Source organism: Triticum urartu, chromosome 2A, assembly GCF_056163025.1.
Source record: "Triticum urartu cultivar PI428250 chromosome 2A, HENAU_Tu73, whole genome shotgun sequence".
Classification (NCBI taxonomy): Eukaryota; Viridiplantae; Streptophyta; class Magnoliopsida; order Poales; family Poaceae; genus Triticum; species Triticum urartu.
In genome coordinates this window covers 461598280-461617350 of record NC_141874.1, presented here as the reverse complement: position 1 = coordinate 461617350, position 19071 = coordinate 461598280, and the positions used below count along the sequence as shown (strand labels likewise).

Genomic DNA, 19071 nt, shown 5'->3' with positions numbered 1-19071 from the left:
ATGAGGAGGTGGCTGATGGAATCAGCGACAATTCATCGAGATTAACAAAAGATGGATTTCCACAATTAAGTGAACAAGGAGATAACATTTGTCAGATCAAATGATATAAGGAAGTATGCTCACGGAAAACATACACAATTAAACATTGGTTGATAGGTGCGCCCAAAATATGGGTTGGGTTGCACGACCAATGTCAGAATGGTGATTCAATAACCAATAGCCTAAGAATGAACTTTCGACCATTAACTTTAAAGAAATAGGGTTGCTAGAAGGAAAGAATCCAAACAACACCGTTCACTTGTTGGAATTAACACGGGGACCAAGAAAGAATGGTGATGGTGAGAAGTATTTCTATGTCAAGAATTCTCAAGAGGTGGAACAAATCTCAGAACATTCTTGACATAAAGGATGGTAATACTCCAAGGTAAAGAAGAACAATTGCTGGATAGCAAGGAACTCAAGGTATAACACCAAACATGAACAAGCTTGTGTTGGTGGGAAGGCAATAAAGTGGTCGATGATAATACAATTCATCGAGGGCAAGGATGTCATTTCTCATCATGAATTCAATTGATATCATGGAAGAGCTCAGAACGCTGATGATGATCACGACACATTTGTCGAGAGATTTCATGAAGATGTAATCGATCAGCGATGACATCAAGTCAAAGGGATGATGAAGCAAGAGGTCAATGGAAGCACAGGTACGACACAAACTTGAAATCAAGCTTGTTGTTCAAGGCGAATGGAATGACGAGGGAGATCGGCGTAACCTTAGCTCATCATCGAAAGTTGTGCTCCGGGGTTAAGGACCAGGTAGCACAGTTAAAATTGGCACGATAATGATATAGCCGAGCAGGCTAGGATTTACGTGATCGAGTTCAAACTCGGACTTAAAGAAGATTATCAAGAGTTGTTGAACCGTAGGGCAGACTCGGTTCAGTTATCGGTGTCTTTAAGTGTTTAATAACTCAGAGCCCATGAAAACTGTAATCAGTGAGAATGTAGTACTTGATGAAGAACTCATAAGAAGTTATGCAGTTCCGTGATAATCTCAAGATACCAGAGGGGGTAATACTCGACGACAGATCAAAGTAGAGGTTGGACTGGGGTATTGCTCTACAGAAGTCAAGCGCTTAAACTTGCCCGAGAAATGGGATCAAAGAAGAACATATGGTCGGAACCACGATTGCAAGGATCAATTCACGGATACCAAATGATATTATATCAAGGAAATAGTTACAAGAAGCTTCCATGATAGGATCTACATCGCGTCCATGGGCATGAACACAAAGTTCAAGGTCAACTCCCACTTCTCCAATGCATAACCTTTCATTCACTTCTCGCGTTCGATGAAGTTGCAGTGTTGAAATTTTATCTGGCGAAGCACCAGAAGAGTATGACTCGTGAAAACTTCCGGGTTCACACGGTTTAGAGAAAGCATATGTTCAACCCATAGGGGCTTCTTAGAAACATATACCACAAGTTTCAAGAGTAACTAACACAAGTCCGAAAACAGAGCATGGTTGACAAAGCAGAGGATACAATTTACCAAAGGCATTATGTACCCGTGGAAAGGCTCACAAGGTTATTGAATATGAAGGACGAGGTCAGATGAAATCCAACAATGGATCGGGCAATCCACAACGGAGCTGATGTGAGTATCGGTACTCAATCAGACAAAGAAAGAATGCACGGTTATCATTTTATAGAACATCTGAATAATTCGAGGTTTAGATACCAAAGGAATTATGATGTCCAAAACAAGGGATCAGAAGCAGACGCTCTGATCAAGAATGGATCAATTGAATATACCAGAGGCACAATCGATGGCAATCTGATTGGCCGAGGACCAGCTCGCGTTTTAAATGACATCTGAGCTGGAAGGATGAATTCTATGATCTGAGTGAGGATTGCGAGCATTCGCAACATATTGAGTCAATGGACTCAAAATGATATTGACAAAGGTTGCCAATAAGATTACTATACTTAATTATGGGATTAACCATAATGCAAGAAAGCAAGAATTTCAGGAGCAATAGGTTGCTCAGGATTTTCGGAAGACCGAATGGTATTTCGAAGAATTTTGTGAACTGCATGAATATCTGGGGATGAGCGGATACTCGATGAGTGCGAGAATTATCCGTAGGGGTATTCAGGTGACAAAGAACAGCAAGGCAGTAAGCTCAAAGGATTCTCGAAAATACGACGAGTATTTCGGGGTATCTTGTAATAACAAGACCAACTAGGGATGTATGCAAGCATAACAACTGCAAGTATTTATCCATAAGGGTTGACGGTGGAAGGGGAATTGTAAACGCGATGAACACAAGTTCTCGGGTTAACAGCGGTGAGTATCTTCAGGGTCTTCACGTGCAGCAGACGATCATCAGTAATAAGGGGCTCTCCGGGTGAAAGTGATAACGAGATCCTAATGTTAGATTTAGCAAAATTCATTTAACCCGAATAGAAGAGAGTTCAGAGTCCCGGAGTAAGGATCGAGGAGTAAAAGATCCTAATACCACCCAGATGGCGACGTGGGCCCGTAAGCCGCACAGCCATGTTAGTAAAAGTTTTTCAATGACTAGACTCGACTTCGACCAAGGAGTTGGAAAGGGGGATTCCTACAGGCAGTCGGCTCTGATACCAACTTGTGACGTCCCCGATTTAATCGTACACTAATCATACACGCAAACGTGTACGATCAAGATCAGGGACTCACGGGAAGATATCACAACACAACTCTACAAATCAAATAAGCCATACAAGCAACATATTACAAGCCAGGGGCCTCGAAGGCTCGAATACAAGAGCTCGATCATAGACGAGTCAGCGGAAGCAACAATATCTGAGTACAGACATAAGATAAACAAGTTTGCCTTAAGAAGGCTAGCACAAACTGGGATACAGATCGAAAGAGGCGCAGGCCTCCTGCCTGGGATCCTCCTAACTACTCCTGGTCGTCGTCAGCGGGCATCACGCAGTAGTAGGCACCTCCGGTGTAGTAGAAGTCGTCGTTGACGGTGGCGTCTGGCTCCTGGGCTCCAACATCTGGTTGCGACAACCAGGTAGAAGGGATAGGGGGAAAAGAGGAAGAAGGCAACCGTGAGTACTCATCCAAAGTACTCGCAAGCAAGAAGCTACACTACATATGCATGGGTATCAAATGGAATAAGGGTATCATATGTGGACTGAACTGCAGAATGCCAGAATAAGAGGGGGATAACTAATCCTGTCGAAGACTACGCTTCTGGCAGCCTCCGTCTTGCAGTATGTAGAAGAGAGTAGACTGAAGTCCTCCAAGTAGCATCGCATAGCATAATCCTAACTGATGATCCTCCCCTCGTCGCCCTGTGAGAGAGCGACCACCGGTTGTATCTGGCACTTGGAAGGGTGTGTTTTATTAAGTATCCGGTTCTAGTTGTCATAAGGTCAAGGTACAACTCCAAGTCGTCATGTTACCGAAGATCACGGCTATTCGAATAGATTAACTTCCCTGCAGGGGTGCACCACATAACCCAACACGCTCGATCCCATTTGGCCGGACACACTTTCCTGGGTCATGCCCGGCCTCAGAAGATCAACACGTCGCAGCCCCACCTAGACCAACAGAGAGGTCAGCACGCCGGGCTAAACCTAAGCGCCCAGGGGTCTGGGCCCATCGCCCTTAGCACACCTGCACGTTGCGTGGGCGGCCGAAAGCAGACCTAGCCTAGTAGGCGTTCCAGTCCAATCCAGCGCGCGCCGCTTCGTTGCTGACGTCACGAAGGCTTCGGCTGATACCACGACGTCGAGTGCCCATAACTGTCCCCGCGTAGATGGTTAGTGCGTATAGGCCAGTAGCCAGACTCAGATCAAATACCAAGATCTCGTTAAACGTGTTAAGTATCCGCGAACGCCGACCAGGGCCAGGCCCACCTCTCTCCTAGGTGGTCTCAACCTGCCCTGTCGCTCCGCATCAAAGTAACAGTCGGGAGCCGTCGGGAACCCAGGCCCACCTCTACCGGGATGGAGCCACCTGCCCCTTCAGCCCCCATCTCCGAACAGTATCCCAGGTAAGGTAACTGTGTAAAGTATATTGTATATGCCCGTGGTCACCTCCCGAAGTGATCACGGCCCAGTAGTATAGCATGGCAGACGGACAAGAGTGTAGGGCCACTGATGGAACACTAGCATCCTATACTAAGCAGTAGGATAGCAGGTAATGGTAACAATAGTAGTAGCAAGGATAGGCTATGCATCAGGATAGGAATAACGGAAAGCAGTAACATGCTACACTACTCTAATGCAAGCAGTAACATGCTACACTACTCTAATGCAAGCAGTATAGAGAAGAGTAGGCGATATCTGGTGATCAAAGGGGGGGCTTGCCTGGTTGCTCTGGCAAGAGAGAGGGGTCGTCAACTCCGTAGTCGTACTAGGTAGCAGCGGAGTCGGTCTCGGTGTCTATTGAGAGAAGAGGGGGGAGAAACAATAAATATTTAAGCAAGCATATGCATAGTGATGCATGACATGTCAAGTAACGGCGTTAGAGGTGCCCTAACGCGGTAGTAGGTGATACCGGTGAAGGGGGATAACATCCGGGAAAGTATCTCCGGTGTTTCGCGTTTTCGGACAGAGGAGCCGGAGGGGGAAAGTTGCGTGTTCGCTATGCTAGGGATGCGTGGCGGACGAACAGGCTGCGTATCCGGGTTCGTCTCGTCGTCCTGAGCAACTTTCATGTAGAAAGTATTTTCATCTGAGCTACGGTTTATTTTATATGATTTTCTAAAGTTTTAATCATTTTTTGATATTTAATAAATTATTTAATTTAATTCAAAAATGGATATATGACATCAGCATGATGTCATGCTGACGTCAGCAGTCAACAGGGGTTGACTGGACAACCTGACGCGTGGGTCCAATGGGACCCACCTGTCATACCCTGTTAGGTTAATTAGGGTTTAGTTAAACTAATTATTGTTTAATTAAGCTAACAGGTTAATTAGATTAATTAATCAAGGTTAATTAACTTAATTAATTTAGTTAGTTAATTAATTAATTAATTAAATTTATTTTTTTATTTTAATTATTGTTTTGTTTATTTTTATATGCTTTTTTTAACGTTTTGGGGCGGGCCCCATGTGTCATTGTGCCATGGGGTCTTTAGTGCGCGCTGATGCTAGTGGGTTACGGGCGCTGGGTGCGTGGGCGCCAGCCCAGCAGGGTGCTCGCCCAGGCCCTCTGTGGCGCAGCGGGGCGCCGGCGGCCACCGCAGCCAGCTGCGGCAGCCGAAGGGGAAAAGAGCAGCAGCATGGCAGCGCCGGCGCGGGGCGGCGGTGGTGGCGAGGTCGGACGTGCGCAGCCCCGACGAAGCGGCGCGGCAGGGCAAGCCAGCAAGGCGGGCAGCGAGCCACAGGCGACAGAAGGAGTTCGGGGCGCCGTGGTCGTCGGCGGGCATCGGACGCCGTAAGGCGCGGCAATCGACGTCGAGGGGGTGGGCGTCGGCAGCGGCGACAGTAGAAGCAAGCAGCCGCGCAGGGGGGGTGGACGCGCGCGTGAGGCGCACGGTGGGGGGGGGGGTTCTGGCGGAGCGCATAGTAAGCGCGGTGAGCGCACGCTCACCGCGAGCGCGTGTCCGGCGAGGTCGGCGACCTAAGGTGTCGGGTAGGGAAGGAGGGACAAGGGGAAAATGAAGGAGGCGGGACGCTCACGTGCGACGTGAGAAGGGGGGGCGCCGAGGCTTGATGCGGTCCGGTGGGGGAGGACGGGGACGAGCGACGGGTCGGCGACGCAGATCCGGCGAGGAGGAGGTCGAGGACGGAGCGGTCCGGCCAGGAGGAGGTTCGACGAGGTGTTGGGCGATCCCGCGAACAGCGGCGAGGGGCGACGATGTGGGCGGGTTCGGGCGCTGGGGCCCCGGTCCAAGGAGCTCCTCTCCCCTGTGCGTGCGTTGTGTGGTGGCGGCGGTGTGGGAGGACGAGGGGAGAGTGGGGGATCGTGGGGGAACCGTGGTGTAGTGGGCTAGGGCTGCGGGGTGAGGGGTTATGCAGGGGCGCGACTGGGCCAACCAGGTGGGTGGCCCAATGGCTTGCTGGGCCGGAGCCCAGTGGGGGGGGTGTGTGTTTCCCCTTTTTTTTGTTAGTTTTCTTTTGTTTTCCTTTTCTGTTTTTTTTAACCTTAATTGCTTTAGTCTAAGTAAAACACAGTAAGAGTCTCTAAATTAGTGTTACTAAATATTCCACTACCACAATTAACTTGGCACATTAATTAAAGTAGTTTGTATTTGTTTATTAATCTAAGAGCATTTAAATAATAGTTTTACACTGTTTTAATTTATTTAGTGCATTTAAGTATTTTATTAAAAGATGATTTCTGCACCAACATTTATTATGGATTATTTGACACATTAGGAACAATTTAGTTTTGACTTTTGAAAACTTTAATTGTTTTGACTTTAATTCAAATTTGAATTTGGATTGGTTCTGAACTAACACGAGATAATCAATAATAATCGAGGTGACGTGGCATCATTAGCAGAGGGTTACTGTAGCTTGATTACCCGGGCGTCACAGTTGATCAAGTTTTAAGAAAAATATATTAGTATGCACAATACAAAATTAGAATCATTAGATTCGTCATGAAGTGCCCTAATTTATTTAACATTTAGAAAGAAGGATTCCCCGTTTGGAAAAACATTTAGAAAGAAGGATTCAGAAACTACTATAAATTGACATGAACGGAATACCTCGAGCCTACACACCGCACAAGTACAGAACAAACATACAACGACACCTCACCTGTGCAATGGACATCGGTTTGTACAAGCGTGCCAGAGCAACGAGGCACAAGGCGGCGATGCCCTTCTACCCCCGGTCGCCAGCGGCGGCGGCCCCTGCCGCACCGGTCCAGGCAGGCAACAAGGAGATGCCCCCCGCAGCAGCGCCATGGCCGCTGACGCCCGCTCCGCCGCCGGGGGTGATCACTGTGCAGGTGATGGCGCCTGGCAACAGCAAGCACTGCAACGGACCAGGAGGCGACGCTGACGTTGACCGCCGTGCCGCCTTGTACATATCGATGGTGCAGGAGCGGCTCAAGCGCGAGGGCATGCACGAGCGCTGACGCGCCGGAGGAATAAGTACACTGCTGATTCGTAGCGAGCTTTCCGATCTTGTTTTGCTTGAGTGATGCCGTACGTGTGTTTTGTAAAATCACATGATGTTTGAGTTGAACATATGTAATCCGAGCTTAACATACAAAGTTACCAACGTCTAAGATCACGAGAGAGACAGTCCATGCATTCGTAGCAATGTGATGTGATCAAAGACGTTGTTTGATTGACTTCAGTGCCCTTAGTCATGCCCAGTAATATGATGTAGGTTTGTCCTGAACCTCAGTAACAATTTTTATCTTTTTATGTTTCCTTTTTCAAGGAGGAAGACTGTTCTTATCTTTGACCAGACAACAGCAGAAAATTGATGTTCCAAATGTTTAACAGTAAGATGGCAGTAGGATATCTCTGGTCAGTATTTAGTGATTTTTCTGCCTTCTACAAAACATCAACAGATGCCTATATGAAATGAAGAACATGCGTACCTACTCCATAATATTCCTCTCCAAGAAGCAGCACAACTGATCAGGGTGTTCACAAGTCGGTGGTACTAGAAGATTACAGTACTACCAAAATCCATATCAATCTCTATTCGCTCTCATTTTGACCGAGCACTGTTGTACGACAATAGATTAAGTTTCTCTTATGTTGCTAATAGTAGCACAGGATGCGACGCCATGGACCGGCAGTTGGAACTCCCCGAACCCCAGCGAGCAGCAGAACTCGCTCCACACATCAGGCTAAACATGAGCAAACTTGATCTCCATGTACTGGCAACTTTGCAGTCAAGCACCACTCTTGATTCGACACCGAGCTGCTGTAGAGTTTAGGGACAGAAAATAAGACACGGAATAAGTTCTGTCGTAGCATACCTAGTTACTCTTTGTTAACCAAAATTTAACATCTGCCCAAAATCTTGAGTTGCCTATTTTATGGAAATCTTGTGTTCAGTTATTACCATACTGTGTTATGCAAGAAACCAACATGATCCTTATTCTAAACTAGATGATTTGCCATTTTGCCAGATCTTGTTTGAGAATGATAGAACAGTTTCCTTTTGAGAATGATTAAATAATACACTTCTATTTATGTGGACCAATTGTATACCTAGCAGAAAGCTGAATTATATGCATTAATATTGTATATCTACCACTCCAAGAGTGTGCACTTGTGCATCTGCCATACATCCGTCAGAAATTGCTCTAGTACCATTGCAAACATGACAAGTAGATATTTTTAAACTTTGATGACAAGTACCAGACAAGTTTCACCATGGTCAAATGACCCTACTACCCTTAAAAGAGAAAACATGTGTTTCATATAATTTCAAAAACAAAACTAAAAGTGTGTTTTTTCACCTCATATAGGGCTATCAGTAGCAAATAAACACTATTTCATCTCTTGCTAATGGTACCAAAGCTATTACATCAGTTGTAATTATAAATTTGTATAATTTTCCAAACTTAGTGGTATATGTACAATTTTCCCCATTTGTTTTACCCAGAACTATTGGACATCGCACAACTCAGTCATGGTTTTCGGAATGATGAACCTCTACCCATTCACTAAAGGCAATGTTCAGGACATCGGTAATTGATAGCATATCGGTCGGGTGTTAAGTAGGGATAAACGGGCGAATTTTCTAGTTAATCGGCTGATAAATCAATTAATCGGCTATCCGGCAACCCGCCGAGTAGCGATTAACGAACCGAGATGGCGATTAACTGGCCAATATTTGGAACAATGTCTAAAGGTTTGGCTTGTGAAACCATATCAGCTTGGCCAGCATTGATCCTAGGAGAGCAGAATTAATTGGGTGGAAATGAGAGGAATAGGTATTGATCTGGTGCCATGTGCATAGGAACAAATTTCTTGGTTGTTTCCCAGAAATTGGGACAGGAAAGATTTGGACAGCCCGCACAGAGCTAAAATGCAGACTCTTCTCAAAGTATGGCAAGATTTGGGAAGCCCGTGTAAAGGCAAAATGCCAACTCTCTCAATGATTTGTATTATAAGGGTGTATCTAATAGTAACGAAGTTGTACAGACAGATAATAGTATGTATCATGGCACATGTCCGGCACGTTGACACCATATCAAAGTAAGATATCCATCAAAACTGTTTGAAATTGTACAACTTGGTCATGGTTTTCCAAATGATTAAGTGTTACCCATTCGCTAAATGATTAGCTGTGAACCTTATCAGCTCAGCCAGCATTGATCCTAGCAGAGCAGACTCGATAAGTTGGAAATGAGAGGATTGGGAATCTCTTTGGCGGTGCATAGAATCAAATTTTAGGATTGTTTCACAAAGTTTGAGACTAGAAAGATTTGGGAAGGAGACCCCCGAGTCGGAGGGTGACTCGAGTGGAAAACAACCCCTAGTCGCCTCTGGCCTTACCCACCATCTCCCCCTCCTTGCCACCAGCTAAGTCATTGCGGCCACCAAGGACGGCGGCAATGAGGCACCCGTCGCACTTTGCTTTGGATTGTCCATGCTCCTAATATGGTCGACAAATGGATGGTGGTCTCTGGTCATGTTATTGGTTGTTCCCGGCATGCTCCCTTCATTCCTAGGTCGTCCCCGTCATCCCCCTTCCCATCTCGGTCATCTAAGCCAGATCCAGCTCCTCTTGTTCATCTCGATAGCACATGCACACAATAGAGCCGATTCCTTAGGAAATGTTGCTAACCACCACGCCTCCTAAATCCTCTCAACTAATGGCTTGATAGTAGGGATTAATCGTGAACATGAGCTACACATGTACATGTATATAAGCACTAGATGCCAATGAATATATAATCATGAGTTGCATCCCACTCTACATGGTATTAGAGCGGAAGTTCGTGACCAACGTGTCGACCTCGCGCATTTCGTGGACGATCATCTTATTGTGCATGAATTACTCATCAATGGAGGAATCACCCTAGTAGAGGCCGAAGAACTCATGCAGGAGGAAGACGATGTGTTGCACATTGTTGTCTGGAAGGGGCCGCAACCTTCGTCCAGACAGAGTAGGGGTCGTCGCCCTCGCAAACCACAATGTTGAAAATCTCCTAGGAGACCATCAAGTAAAGCCAATGAATGATGGTGGCGTCAACGGGGGACCAGTCATGGTCAACCTTCATGGCTTCATGGCTTGCACGCCAACAGACCAATCGTCGTGATCACAAATTTGGAAGGAGCGGAAGGCAAGGGAGAAATATGTTTTCTAAACATAGAAGGTCGAGTCATTTAGGCCAGGACGAATCGGAACATATTCAGAAATGTTGACGTGGCGAAGGGTAGCAATGTTGAGAGACTCGGCTAGCGCGCTAGAGAAAGGGTTGGTCTTGCCGAAAGACAGAGGAAGTAGGAGAATTCATGCGTGAAAGAGTTCGACGCCTTGCAACAGGACAAGACATGGCAACTCGTCCCACGACCATGGCACACCAATGTGATCAGTAGGAAGTGGGTCTTCCAACATAAGTTGTGTCTCAACAACACTCTTGAGCAGTACAAAGCACGGTGGGTGGTTCACAGCTTTCGACAGCGTACCGGCATCGACTTCACTGACACCTTCACGCTGATTGTCAAACGATGCACGGTCCGCACTGCCCTCTAGCTCACGGTCTCTCATGTTTGGCCGGTGCACCAGATGGATGTCTTCAGCGCCTTCACGGCAACCTCGACAAACAGGTTTTCTGCCATCAACCTATCGGCTTCGTCGATGGCGACAACCCCGACCATGTATGTCTACTCTCTCGTTTGTTGTAGGAGATTAAGCAAGCACCACATGATTGGTACTAGCGGATCACGGCGTGCCTTCAACTACTCAGCTTTTGTTCCATGCAATTTGATGCCTCACTCTTTGTGTATCGCCACGACGCTGCCACGGCATACTTGTTGCTCTACATCAACGACACATATTGACGGTGTCCTCCAGCAAGCTCCTTCTATATATGACCGCCCACCTATGCGCCGACTTCGCCATCAAGGACCTTTGTCCTCTACACTACTTCCTCAGCATTAAAGTGATGCATCCTCGGACAGCTTCTTCCTCTATCAGCAGAAGTATGCACACGAGCTGCTCAAGCGCACCGGCATGCTTAACTACAAGCCCGCGGCAACACCCAGACGCCATGGCAAAGCTCTACACACACGATGGCTCGCCTGCACCGGACACCCCCTTCTAGTGCTTCATCTGGCACACTACGGTATTTCACACTCACCCGACTGAACTTCAAGTATGTCCTCCAATAGGTGTGCCTCCACACGATTCTCCAGTACATTTGTTGCACCATGGTTCTCAGCTCATCTTGCACGTGGCGTCCTCAATCGACAGTGTGGCGTACTCAGACACGGAGTGGGTCAATTGCCAAGACACCCGCCACTCGACGTCCAACTATTGCGTCTGCCTCAGGCCATCGCTCATCTCGTGGTCCTCAAAAAGACAGCCCACGGTGTTGCACTACAACACCAAGGCGAAGTACAAGGTTGTGGCCAATGTTACCATTGAGTGTTCGTGTGTCATGGCCTTGTCAACTTCTTCATGAGCTGCACTGCAACGTCTCCAAGGCAACCAGGTGTACTGTGACAACGCCTCTGCCGTTTATCTCTCCACCAACCCCATGCATCATTGACGCAACAAGCACATCAAACTCGACATCTATTTCATGCGTGAGCAGGTGGCTCTCGTGCGTGTTTGTGTTCATCATGTTCCCACAGCCCAGCTGTCTACGGATATGATGGCAAAGGGGCTACCGACATCAACCTTTGAGGAAATTCGATCCAGCCTATGCGTCGTAGGAGTAGAACCGGTTCCTTAGGATTGGTTGCTAACAGACACGCCTCCTAAATCTTCTTAGCTAATGGCTTGATTGTTAGGATTAGTTGCGGACGTGAGCTGCACTTGTACGTGTATATAAGCATTGGATGCCAATGAATGTAATTGCGAGTTGCATCCCAAACCTTCTTCCTCTCTACACGGCCAAATCCGGTAGCGATTCCATCGGATCTAGTGCTCATGCCTCTCGTCGACTCGTAACGATGGTTGGACTTGATCGCTTGTCACAGACCAGCCTGGCACCACATGGTCATTGGGAGGGCTGCATGTCATTGGCTTGCAGTGGTGCGGCCATCTCCAATGGTTCAACCTCCTCTTCTGGCCCCACAGCTAGCCTTTGTCCCGCTCCCCTACCCCTTGGTTGTTGGTAACGGTTGGCGCCCTCTTTGCTGCTCGCACGCCCCTCCTGCTCCCCCTCGGTTCATGTCCGTCCACCCCGCAGTCCTCCTATGGCCTTAGTGGCGGCTGGTCCAATAGCGTTGGGCTGGTGGCCTCGTTCACTCGATGACGCAATGCCATGCTCAAGCAAGTGGTGTTTGTTCAAGGTTGGTGGCGGACTAGTCCATGTGTTGCTTGTGCTTTAGTCATTGTCGTCGTTGTAGTCATGTTTGGGTCATGTTGTTGCCGACTGTTGCACAAGCTCTTGTAGTGGATGTTTTCCTGATTTCATGTCATACGCGGCACTATTGCTCTTGTCTAGGTTGGGTTTGATGGTCTTCTAGCCACAGACCGTCAATTCTTGGTTTGGCGGTTTTAGGTCGGTTTGGTTCTGCAGTTGGGTCGTGTCTCTATGATGTTGTATGGGTCATGCCTTTTTGGTGTTGTATCATCTTAATGAAACATGCAGCTCTCATGCATGGTCCAGGAAAAAAAGATTTGGAAAGCCCACACGGAGCCAAAACGTAGACTCTTCTCCTGCCCGATGTTTCATAGGCGCATCATGTCCTTGCGGTGAGGGAGTGGCCTTACAACAAGTTTGGGTTTGCCTTCGAGCCCATGAGACGGCCCTCCACAAGTGTATTCAGTGCCCTTTATCATTCAAGTTGGCAATTTGATAAACAGTGGCTTGCGATTGGGAGCATAGTGAACATGCGGTCCTTTGAATCAGTGGATGAATTGAGGGAAGGGACTACATTGTTACACCAAAATACAGTTGGCAGGAGCAGTCAAATCCTATACATCCTATGGAAGGTCTGGAAAGAGTGCAACAAGATAATTTTCAATGCAACTAGGATAATATCTTCCATTTTCTAAAAAAAATATTAGGATGAACTACCATGAGATGGCTTCTCTAGCTTTGGGGACAATAATCGACAGGCAGTTAGTGCTACAGACATTTGGGTGTAGACTACTGTAGGATTGAGGGTTTCTTTGGTCTTGGTACTGTAAAACAGTGCCCCACTAAATCACTCCTGCTACTGAAAAGGCAATGCTCCTGGCGGTTTCCTCCAAAAAGAAGATAAATGCTCAAAGCTAAGTATCATGAGCATTATATATTTGAGAAAATCGAATGGCAGCAGAAATATTCATGGCAGGTCCGAAAAAAAATGGTGAGCAGCACGTCTACAGTAATTGCTGTCGCACATTAGAAATGTCATACAATGGACAAAATGCAGTTAACATTCAATCATCAAGTACAAAGTTACAACTTCCAAAACAGTAGTGTGAAAACCTGGGTTTCTACTTGGTGGATGGACTGCTTTCTGCAGGAGCATCCCAACTTAGGTCGATAACTGACTCTGTACTGTTTGGTTCTGCAGAATGAACCAATATTAGTGTCAATTCGAATTCCTTATATACTGAAAAAAAGAAGGAATCACGGTTTCATGGGTAATCAACTATCTAACTCACCTTAGCTTGCAAGACTTTCTGGCTTTCGCTGAAATACTGATTAGGATGATTGATTCCGGTATCACATGAGACACCATGAGTTGCCTCAAAAGTCATTGTGCAAGCTAGCTGCATTGTCGCATGGATCAGATGATTTGGTTAGTCGATAATAGAACACTGCTAATGAAACTAAGGACTGGGGTAAAGTACCTGATAATGCCTGTTCTTCACTTTATCGAGTATCCCTTCCAAAGCATTTCCACCGACACCCATATTGTTGAGAGCTGCTCTCAGGTTCTCTTCACTACGAATACAACACAAAAAAAGGGGTAAACACATGAAACAAATATTAGGAGCAATTCAGTAAATTTCCTGGATTCTTTTGGATTCAACATGCTGCCATTCAGGTCAGTCCAAAACCTTTAACATGCAGAATACAAGGCCCCATATTCTCATACTTCAGAGACACTGTTAGGCAATTAACGCTAGAAGAAAGTTCAGGGTAACCACAAAAAATATAAGCTTTTAGCTATTCTGATAACTATTATTTAAAGAGGACACTATGAATGAGAATAATACCCAAAATGTCGATAAGGGCAACCATGATGATCACCAACACCAGGTGTAGCGGAGATGATCTTTTGACATGAATATGAAGTGTAATCCTGCAGCAACCATTTAACAGGTTATCAATTTTCCACCAAAAACGGCAAGAGTTACTAATATTAAGTTATGTACATAGAACAAGGGGCTTACCGTTCGTTTTCCTTCTTTTCCATAATTGTGTCTGATACTATATGCATATTCCTTGTCAAATCGCTCAGAGCCAACCTTATCCGTAAGAGATTCAGCATCAGTGAAGCAATAGAGACTAGAAACTATATCTGATTAACTTACAGCACTACAGGTAAGAGTGCAGTAAGTAGTCATACAAAAAGTATTGCTTAACACAACTTCAACATCATAAAAACACTGAGAGGTTTGCATATGGTTTCTCAACAATAAAAGTTTTCTTGGACACTTCCACAAAAATAAAGCTGCAGATTCATATATTCACCAGGAAAAGTACAGGTACCTTCTGAGAGAATTCCGATCTCCAAAATGTGAGAGCATCCTCCAGCTTTAGCCCAGCACCCTAAATAATAAAATTTCAGAAGTACATTAACACGGCATACATAAAATAAATTATTGGCGCTTATGAAACTAAGATTCAGCTTTAACTCATCGTATTACCTTGAGGAAAAGACCAAACTGCATTCTACCCCCGTGTTTGAGATGATGGTTTTCTCTCAACTGCCAAAAAGCAAACACTGAATAACCTGATCAAGAGGTAAGCCATGTACATAACTTTTAAGGTGCCTGACCTTCTCTAGCATATGGCGCATACAAAGAGGGAAAGAAGTTCTAGCCAGTTGATCAATATCCTTCGGCGAAATCTCGGTAGCATCATTTGGCTGTATAAAATATTGATTATAAACCAAAAGGTTCAGTAATTTAGTGAAGCATCAAAAATAATGTGTTGAAAAGTACACGTGTAACAGTATACCTGAGAGTAATCAGGTCCAAAATATGCATTGCTTAACGCCTCAACAATCTGTTCAAGAAATATACATCATACATGTTACTAGAAGATAAGCCTGAGAAAAAAACTGGGAATTGTGCATTTATACTTACAGGAGTCAACCTGTCCTTTTCTTGTTCCTTAATGGTCGCAGTCCATTTCCTGTGCTTGAATTGTTTCAGGTATTAGAGATTGTCTTTACTCATATACAGCCATACAAGTGCTAAGTTCAAAAACAAATGCCAAGATGGAAGGGAAGTTCAAAGTAATGAAACGATGTAATCATGCAAACAACTACAAACTCAAGTCTTTTATTTGTCTAAACATGAATGGAGGCTGATCAATGAGACAAAGAACACTATTGTTATGTATGCATAAGGTACAAGGGAGATACAATATTGCTAAAAATACACAATCAGGTAGCATATATCAAGACCACAAGAAATATTTCCTACAAAATAAGCAGGTACAACTTTGAAAAATACAAGGTTACCATTTACCTATTTGTTAAAACAAGTGCCTTTGAGATATTGCAGCGGAACTGGGTTACCACAAGTGAAACCACCTGGCATATTTATGCAGATATGTTTAGCATGGGCATTAACCAAATAAGAAGTGTGCATTCTCATGTTCACATCAAACCTGACTCATCGCAACATAAGCATAGCCCTTTGAAAGGAATACTCGGCGGCTGGCAACAAGATCTGGAACTTCTTCAAAAGGTACCTTAATTGGGTTTAAGCATTATTTAGTTAGGTTGCTCAATCACAGGAACAAAAACTTAAAACAAATATATGGGATTTCAAACTAAGATAGACTGTGCACATACCTTGAAGAACACAGATTCAACTGCAAAATGAAATACAAAAAGTTAGCTCGTAAGTTCAAGAACACAAATGCCAATAAGAACATTTCTACTTGAACAGCATAAAGAGCAATTGACAAATGGTGACAAAGGTTGAAGTACTAAAAGTTTCACATCACATTGCTATGCATTGCAAATACATTTTCTTTAGAGATATCTCCAGAGTTCAATCCCAGTGGTCCATCCACTGTATCAATACATAACTAGTCGTGATTTCAGATCATACAAACAATTGGACGTAATCCAAAGCAGATTATTCTGTAATTTGTTATAATGCCTTGGAATAGAAATCTGCACCTAAATAAGTTAAAAGCAGTGACAAATCCAAATTGAATATGTGGGCACCTGTGCCACTTATTTTCAAGGTACAAATCAAAATAAACCAGCAAAGAGTGTTCCATACCGCTTGCCGATTGACCAATGGAACGTGCAACTTGGCTTAACTTATCTTTCACAGCCTACAGCGTGAAACCAAGAAGTTACATTACTCTGAAGCATCAACATCCAAGTGCTCAACTATTTTATTAATGTCCATAATCTATACCTCGAATTCCGAGTGTGGCAATGCTTTGTATGGAAGCTGAAACTCACTCATAAGAAGCCTCTGAAAAAGACAGTAGGACAGGCATGGTTACAACATATGGAGTATATTATTTTCCTTTAGTTCAGTTACATGATAAATAGAGAAGAAGCCACCTGTGATTCAGGACTCTCGAGACGAAAGCGATACCGAAACAGTGTATTTTCCATGGAGAGAAACCACTTACGCAATTCCTCCCTAGAAGGTAGGTAAACAAACAGTGTTCCAATAAGTTGATCAAAATCGCAGAAACAAACCACCAGCCTGATGAATCCAAAATGTAACTGCAAGAATGTTATGCTTACGTTCTGCAGTATACAAGACGGAGCACAAAGTGAGATATTATGTCCTTGTTCAAAGCCTCTGCTGGATCCTGGTGCCTCATATGTGCCTTCCACAATTCACTTACCTAAGTGTCAAGGAGAAGCATACATTTTAGTTTGATTCAAACATTTAATCACCATTCATAACAAGGCTTCAGATATCTACATTTAACTTGCTTGCCTGGATATCAAGGAGAAGCATATGCTAAATCCATAACTAGACTTACCAAAAATTTACCTTAATATATACTCGATCTAAGAAACACTCGCAACTTCAATTTATAACACATTAAATTTTATCAAGAAATTTTCAAATAATAAAATGGAAATATCCAAAAGGAACATCGTGTGGACATCTAAAAGAGCCTGAGTTCAACTTATAAATTGCCCATGCGTCTCTTCTAAATCAAACTCAGATCGAGGTCTACACGCAGCAAGATTTACTGATACTTTCACCTGCTTGTACCAAAAATCTGCAAAAACTCCCAAAAATGTAGCTTTCTCACGGAAGGCACAGAAATAGATCAACGGAGCAAGAAAGAATGGCTCACCAGTTTCTCCATCTCCTCTGGCCTCTTCCCCCGCGATAGCCCATCCGAGATCCCCTTCAGGACTAACCAACACAGCACAGAAAATTCGCATGAAACGCTAACTGTTAATAACCAGATCTAAAGAGTTGCGCGGCAGAACGAGCCAAAAATTGCCCCACGAAACGAAGGCTGGTCAACGCACCTCGCAGGCGGTCGATGGCGAAGAGCTCGAACTCCTCCAGCCGCACCTCCAGCTGCGGCGCCACACGGTACGTTGGCAGGGCCCCCGCGCCGCTGCCTCCGCCGCTGGCGGCTGCGGCCGCCGCCGCGAGCTGCCGTTGGGATCGCACGATTTCCATGGCTGTGGGTGTTTGGTTCCAAGCGCGGCGGAATGAGTCTCTCTCTCTCTCTCTCTCTCTCCTCTGCGACGGGGGGGTAGGGGAAGGGGATTGGGGATTTTTCTTCCGAGTTTGGCGGGAAATGGGTGTGCTTTTCCCGCGGCTGGACGGTCAGCTTCTTCGTATGGGCTAGGCCTTCATTTTCAACTCCGTATACATTTAGGCAAACGGATTTATTTGGCGCCCATAGCGCCCTTTACTTTTTTCTTAACAAAGACATCATTAGATCTGATTGATATCAAAAATGACCCAACGGATAGATAATTGGACATAGAACGACCAGTAAAAAACAAAATTACATGTCTACGAACAATGGCAGGCTACGAACGGAAGTATGAGCAGGAGGCCGAAACCTACTCCAGTGCAGAAATGGGTACCCCAGAGTTGGGCTGGATCAAAGTAAACATGGATGGTGCTACGTCCAAAATGGGATCAAAAGGAGGAGCCGGTGTTGTATTCAGGAATCATAAAGGGGCTTTCCTTGGAGGCATATGCCATGTCTTGTCTGGGTGCACAGATCCTGCGGCTAGTGAACTGCATGCTTGTCGACAAGCAGTTCAATTAGCAGATGAGTTTAATGCCAATCGTCTGCATATTGAGACAGATAGCAAAGAGATAGCTAGCAAGCTTCAGAACAGGGAGAAGGACTTGTTCGTGTTGGGACCATTAGTAGAAGAGGTGAAAATGATGTTGCAGGCGCGGGAGCAGTGGAAGATTACCTGGGTTCGCCGCTCGGCGAATGGTGCAGCACATGCGCTAGCTAGAGAAGGGGTTTCTAATGACTTATGTAAGGTTTGATTACACCAACTGCCTGATTGTATCTTGCACATTCTATCGGCAGAGATTCCTGCCTTTTATGAATAAATAGGAACGGTTTGAATTTAAAAAAATACATTAAAAAGCATACTAATATTCTTTCTCCTCTGATTGTACGCCGTCCGTCGAAGTTTGAAAATTGCACTGAACCAATAGCAAAAAAAATAATATCGTTTACTTCGTACCTAATACAGGGCGCTCAGGTCCCTTCGCTATGTTTTTTAAGTAGACCGACCCATACTAGCATATTTCG

At 45.1% G+C, this 19071-nt stretch overlaps 1 protein-coding gene across 2 annotated transcripts; it reads right to left on the bottom strand.

Annotated features, from left to right (window-relative positions):
- Positions 1-7554: 7554 nt before the first annotated feature.
- On the bottom strand, positions 7555-18064 carry EMB2813 (DNA primase, large subunit family). Of its 2 annotated transcripts, none has more exons than XM_048701215.2 (20): positions 17807-18064; positions 17626-17687; positions 17057-17160; positions 16868-16949; positions 16716-16775; positions 16575-16629; positions 16136-16155; positions 15949-16032; positions 15807-15871; positions 15420-15468; positions 15292-15339; positions 15110-15199; positions 14979-15038; positions 14821-14880; positions 14502-14576; positions 14325-14410; positions 13956-14049; positions 13767-13874; positions 13588-13669; positions 7555-7907 (listed from the first exon to the last, which is right to left on the bottom strand). In XM_048701215.2, the coding sequence occupies exons 1-19, from the start codon at positions 17961-17963 to the stop codon at positions 13637-13639; spliced, it is 1392 nt and encodes a 463-aa protein (XP_048557172.1). In that variant the 5' UTR covers positions 17964-18064; the 3' UTR covers positions 7555-7907; positions 13588-13636. The 2 variants fall into 2 exon arrangements, with proteins under 2 accessions (XP_048557172.1, XP_048557173.1); XM_048701216.2 differs by having other exon boundaries at positions 7555-7904.
- Positions 18065-19071: the final 1007 nt, after the last annotated feature.